Source organism: Ochotona princeps, chromosome 2 (genome assembly GCF_030435755.1).
Source record: "Ochotona princeps isolate mOchPri1 chromosome 2, mOchPri1.hap1, whole genome shotgun sequence".
Lineage (NCBI taxonomy): Eukaryota > Metazoa > Chordata > Mammalia > Lagomorpha > Ochotonidae > Ochotona > Ochotona princeps.
Genome location: NC_080833.1, coordinates 26,026,007 through 26,043,691, shown reverse-complemented (window position 1 = coordinate 26,043,691; position 17,685 = coordinate 26,026,007). Strand labels below are relative to the sequence as shown.

General features: G+C 45.4%; 1 protein-coding gene across 1 annotated transcript in view; it reads right to left on the bottom strand.

Moving 5' to 3' along the window:
* ZMYM1 (zinc finger MYM-type containing 1) overlaps positions 1 to 17,217 on the bottom strand; it is a 28,231-nt gene extending 11,014 nt beyond the window's left edge. Inside the window, exons 1-4 of the mRNA XM_058678678.1 lie at positions 17,195 to 17,217; positions 9,503 to 9,671; positions 6,391 to 6,460; positions 5,614 to 5,845 (exon numbers count right to left, since the gene is read on the bottom strand). Coding sequence (XP_058534661.1) covers positions 5,614 to 5,845; positions 6,391 to 6,460; positions 9,503 to 9,598 — 398 coding nt within the window. The 5' untranslated portion in view covers positions 9,599 to 9,671; positions 17,195 to 17,217. The remainder of the gene's footprint in view (positions 1 to 5,613; positions 5,846 to 6,390; positions 6,461 to 9,502; positions 9,672 to 17,194) is intronic.
* Positions 17,218 to 17,685: the final 468 nt, after the last annotated feature.

Genomic DNA, 17,685 nt, shown 5'->3' with positions numbered 1-17,685 from the left:
TCCGATGCCGGGAACCTGGAACCTCTTCCAGGTCTCCCATGAGGGTGCAGGGTCCCAAAGCTTTGGGCCGTCCTCGACTGCTTTCCCAGGCCACAAGCAGGGAGCTGGATGGGAAGTGGAGCTGCCGGGATTAGAACCGGCGCCCATATGGGATCCCGAGGCTTTCATGTCGAGGACTTTAGCCGCTAGGCCACGCCGCCGGGCCCTCTTTTTTGTTTTAATTTATTTGTTTTTATTGGAAAAGCAAATATATAGAGACAGAGAGAAAGATCTTCCTTCTACTGGTTCACTTCACAAGTGGCTGCAATGTCCACAGCTGAGCCAATCCAAAGCCTGGAGCCAGAAGCCTTCTGTGGGTCTCCCACTGGGGTGCAAGGTCTGGAGGCCTCAGGTCATTCTCTACTGCCTTCCCAGGCCACAAGCAGGGAACTTGGAGGGGCAGTAGAGCATCCAAGACACGAACTGGTATTGACATGGAATTCCAGGTGTGAAAGCAGAGGATTGAGCCACTGAGCCACTGTGCCAGGCCCAGCTATTTTCCTTTAAAAGACATTTAATGTCTAATACATTTATGTATACATTGATGTATTAGATGTATACATTGATAAAGCTACAGAACTAAAGTATTTTCTTGTTTGTGTTTAATAATTTCTGAGAATGTAAAGGATTCTTGAGATTCAAGTAGAACACTACAACTTAGTCTGGTGCAATGACTCAGTAATTAATTTTTTTTTAAGATTTATTTATTTTTATTACAAAGTCAGATATACAGAGAGGAGGAGACACAGGAAGATCTTCCGTCCGAAGTTCATTACCCAAGTAACCACAATCACCGGTGCTGTGCCGATCTGGAGCCGGTAGCCAGGAGTTTCTTCCAGGTCTCCCACGCAGGTGCAGGGTCCCAAAGCACTGGGCCGTCCTCGACTGCTTTCCCAGGCCACAAGCAGGGAGCTGGATGGGAAGTGGAGCTGCTGGTATTAGAACTGGCACCCAATTGGGATCCTGGCACGTTCAAGGCGAGGACTTTAGCCAGTAGGCCACAGCGCCAGACCCAGGAATTAATTCTTGCCTTGCACGTGCCAGGATCCCATATGAGCACCAGTTTGTGTCCTGGCTGCTCCACTGCCCTTCCAGCTCCCTGCTTGCAGCCTGGGAAAGCAGTAGAGGAAAGCCCAAAGCCTTGGGACCCTGCGAAGCATGGGAGGTCTGGAGGAAGCTGCTGGCTCCTGGCCTCAGATTACCTCACCTCTGGCCATTGTGGCCATTAGGGGAGTGAACCACTAGATGGAAGATCTTTCTGTCTTTCTTTCTCTCTATTAATCTGTCTTTCTAATAAAAATAAATAAATCTTAACAAACAAACAAACAAACCCCCCCAAAAAACCAAAAAACTACAACTATAGGAAATACCGGGATACCTGTCTACCCATGAACCTTTAGAGATTTAATCTTAATGATAAGAAAATTTAAGAGGAATTATACCCGAAATCAACACCACTTCAACATTTAAACATTTTCAATTGAGCATATTATGAACTTTCTGCATCATTGTACTGGTTTAAAGTATATCTCTATACGTAGTACTATCCTTGTACCTCATTTGCCAAAACAGTTCTTTGAGGAACAGCAAGCTAACTTGCCGTTTGAGCTGTGTGCAGTCCTGTAGGAGGGTGGTTTGGGCCTGGCTGTGCGGCTTCTGACTGAGCTTCCTGCTAACTTGCCGTTTGAGCTGTGTGCAGTCCTGTAGGAGGGTGGTTTGGGCACGGCTGTGCGGCTTCTGACTGAGCTTCCTGCTAACTTGCCGTTTGAGCTGTGTGCAGTCCTGTAGGAGGGTGGTTTGGGCACGGCTGTGCGGCTTCTGACTGAGCTTCCTGCTAACTTGCCGTTTGAGCTGTGTGCAGTCCTGTAGGAGGGTGGTTTGGGCACGGCTCTGCGGCTTCTGACTGAGCTTCCTGCTAACTTGCTTGAGAAGACAGTGGAGAATGCATCAAGTATTGCGCCCCTGTCACCCGCACAGGGAACTGAGACAGAGTTTCTGGACTGGGTCTGACCCAGGCTTGACTGCTTGGGCTATCTAGAGCAGGAATCAGCAGGTTGAAGATCTTCTTCTCTGTCACTGTCTTTCTTTTTTTTTTAAGATTTATTTATTTTTATTGGAAAGGCAGATATACAGAGAGGAGGAAAGACAGAAAGGAAGATCTTCCATCTGATGATTCACTCCCCAAGTGAGCACAATTGCCAGTGCTATGCCAGTCCAAAACCAGGAGCCAGGAACCTCCTCCAGGTCTCCCACACGGGTGCAGGGTCCCAAGGCTTTGGGCCGTCCTCCACTGCTTTCCCAGGCCCACAAGAAGGAGCTGGATGGGAAGTGGAGCAACCGGGATTAGAACCGGTGTCCATATGGGATCCTGGAGGGTTCAGGGCGGCGACTTTAGCCGCTAGGCCACACTGTCAGGCCCTGTCACTGTCTTTCACACACATCAATCTTAAATACATACTATGAAACAATCAATAGGGGGAAGTGGTGGTGTAGGAGTCAAGGAAAATAGTGTGATAAAAGGGCAAGATATTTGAGGCACACTATATAAAAAAGAAATTAGCCAGATGTGAAGGCAGGCTAAAGAAATTCCATCAGCAGAGGTACAAAGTCTGAAAATATGACTAGTTGTTGTTGCTATTATTATACTAGATTGCTGGTTTCTAACCTACCAAATCCTAACCAACATAAAACTTAAAAATGATACTGTGGGGTAAGGATTTTTTCTCAATAGTTAAAACATTGGTTAAGACATCCACACCCCGTATCAGAATGCTTGGGTTTGATTCCAGCTTGCTGCCACTGAGGACGCTGCACGGCAGGAAACGCTGGCTCCAATGCCTGGGTCCTCGTTTTCCCTGTGGAAGGTTCCTGGCTCCTGATTCCTGCTATCTGAGATTCTGGGCATTTTGGAGCAAAGCAGCAGACAGGAGCTCTCTCTCCACGGGTCACGCTCTCCCTTTCTCTGCCTCTCAAATCAATATTACTTAAAAAAAAAATTGTGTTAAGGCCCGGCAACGTGGCCTAGTGGCTTAAGTCCTCAACTTGAACACGCCAGGATCCCATATGGGCGCCAGTTCTAATCCCGGCAGCTCCACTTCCCATCCAGCTCCCTGCTTGTGGCCTGGGAAAGCAGTTGAGGACGGTCCAATGCTTTGGGACCCTGCACCCACATAGGAGACCCGGAAGAGGTTCCTGGTTCCCAGCTTCGGATCGGTGCAGCACCGGCCGTTGCTGTTCGCTTGGGGAGTGAATCAATGCACGGAAGATCCTCCTCTCTCTATATCTGACTTTGTAATAAAAATAAATAAATCTTAAAAAAAAAAAATTGTGTTAGAAGTGACTAAAACTAGCTTAAATAAACTGAGGACCGGCCTGAGTATCAAGGATTCATGTTCAGGTCCATTATATATTCCATTGCTTGTTTTCAGAATTTTGTGTTTATTCCAGCTAGAACACTAAAGGACAAAAATCACATTTTTGGGCCAGAGTTGTAGCAGTGGGTTTAGCCATTTTCTGTGATGTTGACATCTGACATGGGCGCCAGTTCTAATACCAGCAGCTCCACTTTCCCATCCAGCTCCCTGCTTGTAGCCTGAGAAAGCAGTAAAGGATGGCCCAAGGCCTTGGGATCCTGCACCCACGTGGGAGACCTGAAAGAGGCTCCTGGCTCTTGGCTTCGTTTCAGTGCAATTGTGGTTGTTGCGGCTGCTTCGGGAGTAAATCATTGGCTGGAAGATCTTCCTCTCTGTCTCTCCTCCTCTCTGTATAATCTGCCTTTCCAATAAAAATAAATAAATCTAAAAAAAATTAATTTTATCCCAAGAAATAACATTTTGGTATGTGCTCACTTGGGTCTCTACAGCTCAGAGAATGTATACACTGAACCCTTCTTGTTACAGCCTTTTCAATTTGTATGAGGCATGTTAACTTGCTGCTGATGAAGGTAATGAGTAGGGGTCAGCACTGTGGTTAAGCCACTAACTGCAATGCTGGCACCACATGAGCATCAGTTTGAGTCCTGGGTGTCTACTTCGAATCCAGCTTCCTGCTAATGCACATGAGAAAGCAGTGGAAGATGCCCCAATTAACTGTTCTTGCCAGCCACATGGAAGGTCGGATGAAGTCCCTGTTTCCTAGTTGGCCTGGCCCAGCACTGGCCATTGCGGCTCTTTGGGGAGTAAATCAGCAGAGAGAATATCTACCTCTCCCAACCTAAGTGCTTTTTACATAATTTTTTGTTTAAGTTTAACAAGTATACTAGAAACACAGCAACAGATACCTTCACTTCCTCCAGCCTCAGTTTTCTCAAAACCAAAAGAAAAGGTTTGTACTGGATAATTTGGATAATGCCTACGGTCCCTTATTCTGCAGGGAGAGAAAGCAGCCTGAAGACAGTGCACACAGCCCGAGGCAGAAACCACACGAGACACCACAGCAGCCGGCACTGCAGGGCTGCAAGCACAAGCAAACAGGGCGAGCAGAGCTCCAGGGAGTAGGCTCTGAAACACCTGACGACACATAAAGCAGCAGCCAACTCAGGAGCTGACGCCCCCCACCACGGCTGTCCAGGAGTTAAGAGCTTATTACTAACAGAGAGAATTCACGATGGCTGCTTATTACATGTTAAGGACGGTTCAGATGGCACCTCAAGCTCATGATTCTTACAAACATGTATCAAAACAGATGGCAGTGTCAGAAACAACTTCACAGTGCCTCTCAGACACCAGCATGTCCATGAGTCCCTGGCACGAATGCTGTCCCGCCGCACTGGGTCTGCGTGAAGTTGGAGCGGCCATGGTTCTAACAAATTTGGATGGCGATGAGAACAGCCGCCCAGGGATTGTATTGGGAGTAGCAACAAAGTCACCTGAAAATTCAGGAAGCTAATCTCCAACTATGGGATTCTGATTCCAAGACAACATGTAAAAGTAATTTATATGTAGAAGCCAATGTGGTTAGGGTCTGTTTTTTCATTCTGAAACGCTAAAATCTTGTCATGAACATATGGTCAATGCTACCAACCCAGGAACGCCTGGGGACGCTCACAGCCAAAATGCCACAGACTCTCCCTTACCCTAAGAGACGTCTGAGATGACATTTATTCATGCCTGTTTATCTATGGTTACTACTTACTCAAATGAATTAAATAAGTTCATTTACCACTGTAAGACAAACAGTACCTTTCTACATCTTCAACTACTAGAAATTATGGTTATATGATTACTTCCGGTCACCTGCTCCCTACGCAAGTCAACGACAGAACAGAATGGACATAAGAATCTTTCTTACGAAGGATTTCCAATGAAAGAGTAGGAAAGTAAGTTTTGAAAGTCACATTATTTACAGCTGAAGAGAAACAGAACTCCTCCCATGAAAATTTCCAAAAAGTCTTTTCCTTAAAACAACACCCTATTTCTGAAGATCTACTAGAGGGAATAAAGGCAGAACCAGTTTCTTTTCACTAAACCAAGGTGACACATCTTAAAACAAAAAGTGAAAAGTGTAGAAAATTATAACCAAAACTCTGCCTAGGATCTGCATGGGAAGTAAAAGGCATAATTTGGAATGATGTACTTGGAGCAGTTAGAACAAGTCCTCTTGGCGGGAGCCGCGCAGTTGGCCGACGAGATGTACTCGGTGATGCAGTCGATGGAGCAGAAGAGCTGAGTAGACCCCTTCCTCTGATACGCAGTCTGCCCCTTCTGGAGAGTTTTCTTACAACCAGAACAGGAAACTCGAACAGCTGTGGTTGAAATTGAAGGAAGCATTTTATTCATGCCGGACGATGCCAGAGAAAGTGGAAGGCCTGTGGTCAACAAAACACCACAAAAAAAAAAATGTATCAGTATTTTCATCAATTTAAGTATACATCCCTTCATTTTAGAGATTCTTTCTGGGCCTGGCGGCGTGGCCTAACGGCTAAAGTCCTCGCCATGAACGCCCGGGATCCCATATGGGCGCCGGTTCTAATCCTGGCAGCTCCACTTCCCATCCAGCTCCCTGCTTGTGGCCTGGGAAAGCAGGAGAGGACGGCCCAAAGCCTTGGGCTCCTGCACCCGTGTGGGAGACCTGGAGGAGGTTCCAGGTTCCTGGCTTCGGTTTGGCGCAGCACCGACAGTTGCGGCTCACTTGGGGAGTGAATCATTGGACGGAAGTTCTTCCTCTCTGTCTCTCCTCCTCTCTGTATATCTGACTTTGTAATAAAAATAAATAAATCTTTAAAAAAATAAAAGAGATTCTTTCTTTTGGACTCAACATCAGATACAAATAAAGTGAAGGATATTTTCGAAAGTAAAATAAATTACTATACTGGTTCAAATAAACAACGGACTTAAATAATTTCATTACCACTGTGAGAAAATGTGGTGTTCATTTTCAGTTCATTCTCCTGAGGTCTGGGCTGCTGGGCTTGAGAATATTCCTAAAGAAAAGTTGAAAACAATAAATCTGATAAATGTCAAGTATTTATGACAACAAGTCAGTCACCAGCATGTGGTAAATGAAGTTCACGCTGGCCAAGGAGCGGAGGCCAGCACGGCCCTCTTCATGTCCCTGGCCTGGGGACTCACTCAACCGCATTTTCTCTCTGCAGGAACAAATGCAACTCTAAATCTCTCAACACATTCTTTCTAGAGTTTAAAGGACAACATGGCTTTATTTTTTATTCCAGAAATAGGAATTACTGCAATGGATTAAAACAGAGTAAGTCTTCTGATGAGCAAGAGTAGAAGGGATTGGTTTGACAGAAAAAGACTGAAGGAAACACAACAAAACTCAAAAACTCCCACAAAAAATAAACAAGTTAATCTCTTTGTAAGGCTGGCAAGGAGGCAGAAGGACAGAAACACAACCAAGAGCCTAACATCAGGTCACCATTTTTCTGTGGCAGGATTAAGGTTGAGCCAACTCCACTATCACCCCAATCGAAGTCTGCAATTTGGGAAATTTGGCTGTTAATCCTCTGACCCGGATGTTTACAAGTAAAATCAACAGCTCCCCTTCAACTGGCCGATATGGAACTCCACTGTGGTTTTCAGTCTGGGCTGCTGGGGCCTAGTGCAGGAGCTTAGTCCAAAACAGTGGCTTGCAGTAACCTTTCACTTAAGAATTGCCACTCCCAAAAGAGAGCAGGTATGCGCAGAGACTACTTTGCTACCTGGTCATATCAGTGGCTGTCTTCATTAAACCGAGAATTACTTGGTGGAGCTGATAAGTCTCACAGAGGAGGCTTTTTTTCTTTCAGAGCAGCAAGCCATCTCCAGGCCACCACAGATCTGAAAGTAATCTATGTGTATAAATATCCAGGTGCTGAAAAAACAAGAGAGATAATTCCCACACGAATACTTTTTCCCAGTGACACACCTTTCTTTAATTACTTGATTACTAAAGTACTTTATACAAGTACTAGATAACACAATTCTCCAATTTTTGTTTTCCTAGAAATCTGCAGGTGGTGCATATGAAAGCACTCTTGAGGAAATTCAATCCTCCTTACAAAACACAGCTCTAGTCAATGTATTCTTAAAGATTTATTCATTTTTATTGTAAAGTCAGATATACAGAGAGGAGAGACAGCGAGGAAGATCTTCCCTCTGTTGATTCACTCCCCAAGTAGCCTCAATGGCTGGAGCTGTGCCAATCCAAAGCCAGGAGTCAGGAGCTCTTCTGGGTCTCCCATGCGACTGCAGGGTCCCAAGGCTTTGGGCCATCCTCGACTTCATTTCCAGGCCACAAGCAGGGAGCTGGATGGGAAGCAGGGCTGCTAGGATTAGAACTGATGTCCATATGGGATCCTGGTGCATTCAAGGTGAGGACTTTAAGCTGCTATGCTACTGCGCTGGGTCCTAGAGTACTTTACTTTCAACCCAGCTCCCTGCGAATGCGCCTGAGAAAGCAGCAGAAGATGGTTGCAGTCCTTGGGCCCCTGCAATCATATGGGAAAGCCTGGACGAAGCTTCTGGCCTGGCCCATTCTAAGCCACTGTGCGATTTGGGGGAAAAAACTAGTGAATGAGAGCTCTCCATTAAACCCTACTTTTCAAATAAATAAATCTTAAAAAAAAAAAAAGGTTCTACTTAGGATATCCATATTCCATGTTAGTGCCTGGCTTTTAATCCTGGATCCACCTCCAGCTTCCTGCCTTAGCAAACCCCGAGAGGCCAGAGTTCTGGGGGCCTTGCAATACATGGGGGAAACCCATCTAGGGTTTTGGGCTTCTGGATTTGGCTTGCTTCCGCCCTGGCTGTTACAGGCATTTTGAATAAGTGAAATAATCCTAAGCAATTCAAGCCATATCCCAATAATACATTTATCTCTACAATTATTTTCTAGTATATGATTGGCATGCAACATGGAATACTTTGCATTATTTAATCCACTGCTTTAAGTTAAACATGCAAGTTTAAATTAGTACCATCATCTTAAAATAAATGTGTTCTATCCCTCCCCCATCCACCCAGGGGAAATAATAGGAAAATGGTAAGTTCCTTAGGACAAAATGGTAAGTTTCTTTTCATGCTTGGGATATGGTTCTGTGCATAGTAGGTACTCAGCAAATGTTCCTAAAGCATTGGTTCCTCAACAGTTAAATTACTGAGTACCTGCTCCAAGATAAACACTCCATCAGATCCTTTGGATGGAAAGGTAACTCAAAATATGTAAATGAATTACTGCAGTACTGTGAGATAAGTACAATTAAGAAGCTAGCTATAAAGTATAGGGGTAAACAGAGAAGTGATTATGTCTTGAAAAAAGTTGGGAAGTCTTGTCTTCTAGAGATCATTTTTAAGCTGATTGTTGGAAGAATTAGGGACTTGCCAGATGGAAAAGTCCAGGCAGAATGTAACACAAAGTGAAAAGGCCAAAATCTAGGAATGACAGAGTGTGTTCCTAGTTTGTTTGTTTGTTTGATTGTACTGCCTTTGTTTCAGGAAGAATTTAAGGTAATTTATGTTCCAGTCTTTTCAAAGCGGAGTGGTTAGAGATGAGACTCAAAGATGGCAGGAAGTATATTATCAAGAGTTTTGTAATTAATGCTTGAATATGAATTTTATATAATGGAAAACGAACCCAAGAGGACTGATAATATTTGTTGTGAATTTTCTGTATGTTGAATGAATGAAGATAGAAATTGAAGATTAATATGTACATTTATATGATTTCATTTTTGTAAAAGGCAAAAGTGCATTTATGTGTGTTTATATATACTTGTATATACAAAGGAAAATGTTTCAAAGGACGTACTTTTTAACTTGTTCACAGTGATAACCTCTGGGGAATGGGATTAGAGGGAAGAGGATTTATGTGGCTGTCTGTATACTGGGTGGGATATTGTGCTTTTATTTCTGTATTTGAATTTTTAATAAATATGTATTATTTCTAAAAAAAATAAATTAGTACCATCATAAGTAAAATGTATAATTAAATGTTGTTTTAGAAAAACGAAAATTTAGAAAATATTTACTTGAGCATTGTCGGGTTCTGTCTTAATTTCATCCAGGCGTCCCAGCTGTGGTGCCACGGCCTTATCACATTCACCATTTAACGGTGGTTCTTTCATCTTCTTGCCTGATGCAAAGGGGTCCTCAGGTTCCAAAGTAATAGTTTCTTCCTGGGGAACAGCTTCCTGATTCCTAAAATAAAATATTGGCAGAGTCTAATTTTAAACTTGATCTTTTTGGAGCCAGCGTTACAGCGCAGCATGTTAAGACACCGACTGTGATGCCAGTGGACCCAGCTGGAGTGTGAGTTCAAGTTCCAATTGCTTCACTTCTGATCCGGCTCCTTGCTCATGTGCCTGGGAAAGCAGCAGAGATGGCCCAAAGCCTGGGGACCCTGCACCCATGTCAGAGACCTGCAAGGAGCTCTTGGTTTAGCTTTTCTTTGGATAGGTCCCTGCCATCCATATGGGAGACTTGGAGTTCAAGGCTCCTGGCTTTGGCCTGGACCAGTCCTAGCTGTTGCAACAATCTGAGAGGCAAACCAGCACATGGAAGATCTGTCTCTCCTTTCTAATAAATATATAATAAACTTTTAAAAAATAAAGATTAGTCTTTTAAAATATGCTAATTCTCTAGTACCACAAAAATTTTCAGTAACTTGGCATCAATGCTTTTCCACAACATCAACACTGGTTTCCTTTCCTTCATCCACTAACCCTCAACATAATTTAGTTTTATCCTCATTGAGATTTATTTATTTGCGGGCCCACTGTGATGGCTCAATGGCTAAATCCTCCCTTTGCAAGCACTGGGACCCCATATAGGCACCAGTTTGTGTACTAGCTGCTCTACTTCCCAGCCAGCTCCCTGCTTTTGGCCTAGGAAAGCAACAGAGGATGGCCCAAAGTCTTAGGACCCCGAAACCACATGGGAAACCCACAAGAATCTCTTGGTTTCTGGCTTTGGTTTGGATAGGATCATCTTGGCTCAGTTCAGCTCAGCTCTGGCTATTGCAGACATATGGGGAGTGAACCAGCAGATGGAAGATCTTTCTGTCTCTCCTTCTTTCTGTAAATCTGCCTTTCCAACAAAATCAAATCTTTTTTTTTTTTACGCTTATTTATTTGAAAGGCCAAGTTACACATGCACACAGATAGACCAACCCAACCCAGGGCCAAAGCCATTCCTTCCTTCCTTCCTTGAAATTCACTCTTTCTTTAAATTCTAGCACTCCAAGACTTTCTACTTCTTTTTGGCAGACTTTTCAAAATTTTTTTCCTATCTGCTTCTAAAATATCTGTGTGGGCCGGCTCTGTGGCACAGGAGCTGCTTGAAGCACTAGCATCCCATATCCTAGTAGCAGCTCAAGTCCCGAAGTTTTGCTTCCTATTCAGCTCCCTGCTAATGCATGTTAGAAGCAACAGATGATGGTTGAAGTGTTTGGGCCACAGCCACCCACGCAGGAGACCTGGATGCAGTTCTATGCTCCTGACTTTGGCTCAGACCATACCCAGCCATGGTACCAATTCTGGGGCATAAATCAGCAGAGAGAATATCTGTTTTTCCCTCTCTGTCCCTTTGTTACTCTGTCTTTCAAATAAAACAAATAGATCTTTTAAAAGAACAAAAGATCCGTATTTTTCTTTTTAAAAAGATTCATTTATTTTTATTGGACAGGCAGATATACAGAGAGGAGGAGAGACAGAGAGGAAGATCTTCCATCCGATGATTCACTCCCTAAATGGCCGCAATGGCCGGTGCTGCGCCGATCTGAAGCCAGGAGCCAGGAACTTCTTTCCGCGTCTCCCATATAGGTGCAGGGTCCCAAGGCTTTGGGCTGTCCTTGACTGCTTTCCCAGGCCACAAGCAGGGAGCTGGATGGGAAGTGGAGCTGCCGGGTTTAGAACTGGCACCCACATGCGATCCCGGCACATTCAAGGCGAGGACCTTAACTATTATGCTATCGTGCTGGGCCACAAAGATCTGTATTTTTTTTTTTTTTTCAAAGCAATTACTCAGTATTCTAGCTTGCTTTACAGGCACATTAGATTCAAAGACCACCCAAATTAAGGCTGATTCTCCCCACATTCCTGAGTCTAGATACTTCAAATGCCTCTTAACTATTCTGCAGGTCTAATCCAGCACAAGAGATTTGCAATACATTCTCATATTATAGTCCACACTAGCTCTACACATATGCCTCTCCTTAGTAAATGGCACTGTCATGTGTAAACGTTCCCAATTCAGAAATCTAGGAGTAGCCAGCGCACTGCTCTGTCCCTGCTGGAGACCTCTTCTCTACCTTGCTTGCGGTGACCAACTCTGATTCTAAGTCCTTTATCCTGGCACACTGCAAATCTAGTGCTATCCTGGGCTGTGTTGCTTTTTTTTTTTAATCCTCCCTTCCAAACAGATTATCCTTTTTAAATTCTCAAATGGCCTAAGAACTAATCATTACAGCAGGCTGGAGTTAATTAACACCAAGTACATTCCAGTTAAAGTTCTTACAGAAATGATCTCAGGGCTGTGGTTTTAGTTTGAATTAGTACATGACACACCCAAGTGCTCCTCCCAGTGCCTCCTATATGTGAGGATGGGGGTCAAACACACTCATCCCCATCTTCAATTCAACTGTAATTAAAGCTTTTATTCCAAACCAGAAAATTCAATATAACTAAATAAGGTCTAATGATGACGTACAGAATAGTTCTTATGGTCACTAATCCAGCCCATTAGAGCCTTAGCTACAACCAGAAGAGCAAAATTCACTAGAGATTAACTATTGCCATTTTGCAGATTCCCATCAGCAGAAGAATGCTGTGCAAATCCAAACACCTTTAATCAAAGACAACACCTCTGGCCAGGCGCGGTATGGCCTGAGAAAGCAGTTGAAGAGGAATGGCTAAACCCTTGGGACCCTGCACCAGCGTGGGAGACCTGGAAGAGGTTCCTGGTTCCCGGCTTCAGACAGGCTCAGTACTGGCTGTTGCGGCCACTTAGGGAGTGAATCACCAGACGAAGATCTTCCTCTTAGTCTCTCTTCCTCTCTGTATATTTCACTTCCCAATTAAGAAAGAAAGAAAGAAAGAAAGAAAGAAAGAAAGAAAGAAAGAAAGAAAGAAAGAAAGAAAGAAAGACAGACAGACAATGCCTCAGGAGCTTAGGAATTCTGGGGCTGCATTAACCCCATCACAAGTGGGAACATAACAGAAAGCATCCAGAGGGCTCAGCGAGGTAGCCTAGTGACTGAAGTCCTCATCTTGTACACACTGAGATCCCATATGGGCACCAGTTCTAATCCCAGCAACCCGGCCTCCCATTCAGCTCCCTGCTTGTGGTCTGGGAAAGCAGCAGAGGATGGCCCAAACCCTTGGACCCTGCACCTATGTGGGAGACCTGGAAGAGGCTTCTGGCTTTGGATCAGCTCAGCTGGCTGTTGCAGCTCACTTGGGGAGTGAACTAGTGGATGGAAGATCTTCCTCTCTGCCTTTCCTCCTCTTTGTATATCTGACTTTCCAACAAAAATTAAATTAAAAAAAAAAAAGCACCCATGGGCTAGCAGCGTGGCCTAGTGGCTAAAGTCCTCGCCTTGAAAGCCCCGGGATCCCATATGGGTGCCAGTTCTAATCCCAGCAGCTCCACTTCCCATCCAGCTCCCTGCTTGTGGCCTGGGAAAGCAGGAGAGGATGGCCCAAAGCCTTGGGATCCTGCACCCGCGTGGGAGACCCGGAAGAGGTTCCAGGTTCCCGGCTTCAGATCGGCGCGCATCGGCCCATTGCGGCTCACTTGGGGAGTGAATCATCGGACGGAAGATCTTCCTCTCTGTCTCTCCTCCTGTCTGTATATCTGACTTTGTAATAAAAATAAATAAATCTTTAAAAAAATGTTGGCAATTCAGATATGCCAGAGAGAAGCCAAAAAAGCTGCTTTTTTTTTTTCGGGGATGGCTCAAGGTCTTGGAACCCTGTACCCACGTGGGAGACCCGGAAGAAACTACTGGCTCCTGGCTTCAGATAGGCTCTGCTCCCTTGGAATGCAAGGGATGGAAGATCTTTCTCTCTCCCTCCTCTGTGAATCTGCCTTTCCAATAAAAATAAAATAAATCTTAAAAAAAAGCTGTCCAAATTGCTAAGTAAGCTTTGCAAGGTAAATATTTAAAAAAATCAATTATATCCCTTTACATTAAAATCAGAAAACAGACAAAACTAATCAATTGCTACAGCATAATCAACACGAGTCAGGAATAATTCTAATGAAAGAGACAGACCCTCTCCACTGACAACATTCCTCAGAGACAATAAAGATAACCTAAGTACCCAGGAACAGACCGGATGCTCACTCACAGACTCGAGCTGAGGATCAAAACCCAATAAGCGTTTTTAGTAGAACCTAAACCTGCAGGAGATAATCTTAACATGTGAAGAATGTATGCAGAAGCTATACTAACCAAGACAATTAAAAAAAAAAAAAGCGGGCTTTTAAATATAGTGTTATTTGGATGAAAGCAAAAGCTAATGAGTAAATTAAGCAGAGTTCAGAAGCAGATCTGTTCCTACATGTTACTTCTTTTTTATTTTTTTTTTAAAGATTTATTCATTTTATTACAGCCAGATATACACAGAGGAGGAGAGACAGAGAGGAAGATCTTCCGTCCGATGATTCACTCCCCAAGTGAGCCACAACGGGCCGGTACGCGCCGATCCGATGCCGGGAACCTGGAACCTCTTCCGGGTCTCCCACATGGGTACAGGGTCCCAATGCACTGGGCCGTCCTCGACTGCTTTCCCAGGCCACAAGCAGGGAGCTGGATGGGAAGTGGAGCTGCCGGGATTAGAACCGGAGCCCATATAGGATCCCGGGGCTTTCAAGGCGAGGACTTTAGCCACTAGGCCACGCCGCCGGGCCCCACATGTTACTTCTTTGCATGTTTTTCTGTTGTTTATATTTTAACATTTGCAAAAATTGGTTTGACTCAGTTCAATACCGTAAGATGTCTGACGGCTCCCCAGGGAGGTGGAGGCAAAAGGCAAAATGCTTCTTAGATTAAATCTACATGCTCACATAGGATTCTACAGGCAATGGGAAGCCATCACTCCTGAAGGACCCGGGAGAAGCCAGGGTCTTCTCACCCTCACAGCAAACACAAACAAGGCACAAAGCACAAAAAAAGCCGAGAAGCCAGCTGGTCAAAATCCACTGTCAGAAAAAATCCGTAGTCTTTAAAAAAAAAAAAAAGGGCCCAGCAGCGTGGCCTAGTGGCTAAAGTCCTCGCCTTGAACGCCCCGGGATACCATATAGGCTCCAGTTCTAATCCCGGCAGCTCCACTTCCCATCCAGCTCCCTGCTTGTGGCCTGAGAAAGCAGTCGAGGATGGCCCAAGGCTTTGGGACCCTGCACCCGTGTGGGAGACCTGGAAGAGGTTCCTGGTTCCGGGCATTGGATCGGCGCAGCACCGGCCGTTGCTGCTCACTTGGGGAGTGAATCAATGGACAGAAGATCTTCCTCTCTGTCTCTCCTCCTCTCTGTATATCTGACTTTGTTTAAAAAAAAAAAAAAAAAAGATTCATTTATTGGAAAGGCAGATATACAGAGGAGAGACAGAAAGGAAGATTTTCTGTCCGTTGATTCACTCCCCAAGCAGCCTCAATGGCCAGAGCTGAACCCATCGGAAGCCAGGAGCCTGGAACCTCTTCCTGGTCTCCCACACAGGTGCAGGGTCCCATGGCTCTAAGCTGTCCTTGACTGCCTTTCCAGACCACAAGCAGGGAGCTAGATGGGAAGCGGGGCTGTCACGATTATAACCGGACCCCAAATGGCATCCCAGTGCGTGCAAGGCAAGGACTTTACCCGCTAGGCTACTGCGTTGGGCCCTGAAGTAGCTTTTAAAGTCGCTATCTACCAGGCAATGAGGAGCAAATTTCTAGTATATTGACCGCATGCAAAAAAGCCCAATGACAGAGGCTGCTTCAATGGTTCAATTTTGGCTAATCCTCCCCCTGTGGTTGCTAGGATCCCATATGAATTCCAGCTCCATTTCAGATTCAGTTCCCTGCTTGTGGCCTGGGAAACCTTTGGAACCCTGTACTAGTGCGGGAGACCCGGAGGTGGCTCCTGACTTTGGAGCGGCTCAGCTCAGGCCGTTAGGACCATATGGAGGGTGAACCAAAGGATGGAAGATCTCTCGGTCTCGCTCTCTGTAAATCTGCCTTTCCAATAAAAGAATAAATAGTCTTAAGATAAAACAAAAAAAACACATCTTTGAGAAGTATGAGGAGTAAAGTTATCATGGAATACAAAAACAAGAATGCTAGGGGAAGGACAGGGTGCCCGGAACGCAGACAGGGCTGCCATCAGTGGAGCCCTCAACACCAAACACTTGAACTTGGTCGTGTTCAAATCGTGCTTCTGGGGTTCAGCAAACATTTCATTTCTATTTCAATACTAATGGTTACTAAAAAAACACACACAAAAAAAATCGGTAGCTACATTCCACTATACTATGTATACCAGGGGTTAACGGAACCCTCCAAAACCTATTTTTTTTTTTTTTTTGCAATCTTTATACAGTTAGGGCAAAAAGGTTCAAGGGCTACAGGAAAGTGGGCAAGACTATCATCTCCACACTGTATTTTTCCTGTATCTGGGGTGAAAGGGGAGGTAAAGGGAGAAGTCTCCCACCCATCCCAGGTCCCTGATGTGGGGCATGCTCTGAGAGTCTTGCTCAAGTGGCTTTGATAGTTCAACAATTATGAATTGCTGCCAATCTCGCTGTTCCAAGCATGATGAGGTCGCTGAAGAATCCACCGATTGATATAATCCATCTTAGAGTCTCCGTTTGCCCAGTTTTTCACTGCCAACATATGACTGATGTAGTTGACTGACTTGTTCTGTCTTCTGCCTATTCATGGTCCAAAACCTATTCTTTGCATTACATGAACACAGATGTCAGCAAACAGCTTTTTCTACCATCTGGGGAAAGGCTTCCCATTTGCACTGATCTTTTTTTGGGTATTTGGGCTTGTATACAAACCCAAGAGCAGATATACTCATTAGGCAAAAAAAAAAAAAATCTACTCCTTAGAAGGCTCCTGGCTCAATCTGAGATTCTGCAGGAAAATTCTTGTTGCAAATGTCAGGGAGGCTCCCCATCTCACACGTCTGGTGAATACAAGTTACTGCCAGACGGTTTTAATGTAACATAGAGTCATGCTAACCCTGGGGAAAAGGGTTAAGTCGCCGTTTGCAAGCACCACTCCAGGTAAACCAAGACACTCAATCCCGTCCACGAATGCAAAAAAACCCCGCACCCTCCAATGATCTCGACTTCACACCCGAAACTAGCAAGGCAGACTATTTAGGGACCCCACGTCCAGTTTCATTTGCCAAATAAGTTCATCGTTCTTTGATTTGCAAAAGAAAAATTCCCTTTACTTGGAAGGAGAGCAACGGGTGTTTAACCCAACGGCGACAACGCGGGGGCTGGGGCGGGCAGTGAGTCCCTCAGTGCTGAGGAAGGAGGCGCCAAACTCCATCCTCATCCCGGACCGGGCTTGGCCCCAAGCCCCCGGCCCCAACGCCGCGCTCGGAGACCCAGCCCCGGGAGCCCGGCGCCACCCGGCGCGTCAACCTCCCGCTGAGGAGAAACCGCCTGCCCCGGCCGCCTTCCGCCAACGCGCACGAGTGGGTAGGACCCGCAGCCGCACCGAGACGCTTACGGGTTTCTCTGCCGGACGCTCCCCGCGCGTTCCCCGCGCGCAGCTTCTCAAAAGACCATCGATGCGAACGGAGCCTCTGGCCCCGCCCCTTTCCCGCCGTGCTCCGCGGCCGAGCCTGCGCAGTGCGGCCGGCGCGGCGTTGTCGGACCTCGCGGCCGCGGGGGAGGGGTTGGAGTAGGAGCGGCTGTGCGCCCCGGGTCTGCCGTCAGACCGGCCGCCCGCAGATAGATACCTCAGAGTGTCTGGGTATCTAGCTCTGTCTCTAGGGCTTAGTAGCCGTGAACGGCTGAGTGATGTGGCTTCTGTGAATCCTCACTTTTCTATGACGTAGGAATGATTAGGAATAGTGTATCTTCATAAACCATTTGGGAAGATTGGGGCATTTTAGTCAAGTTCTAAGGGCAGGCTAAATGGTCTGCCCAAATAGGAGTATCATTCATGTAGGAGAGCTCTTAATACATTAAAATTAAGGTAACACCCAAAACACCCAA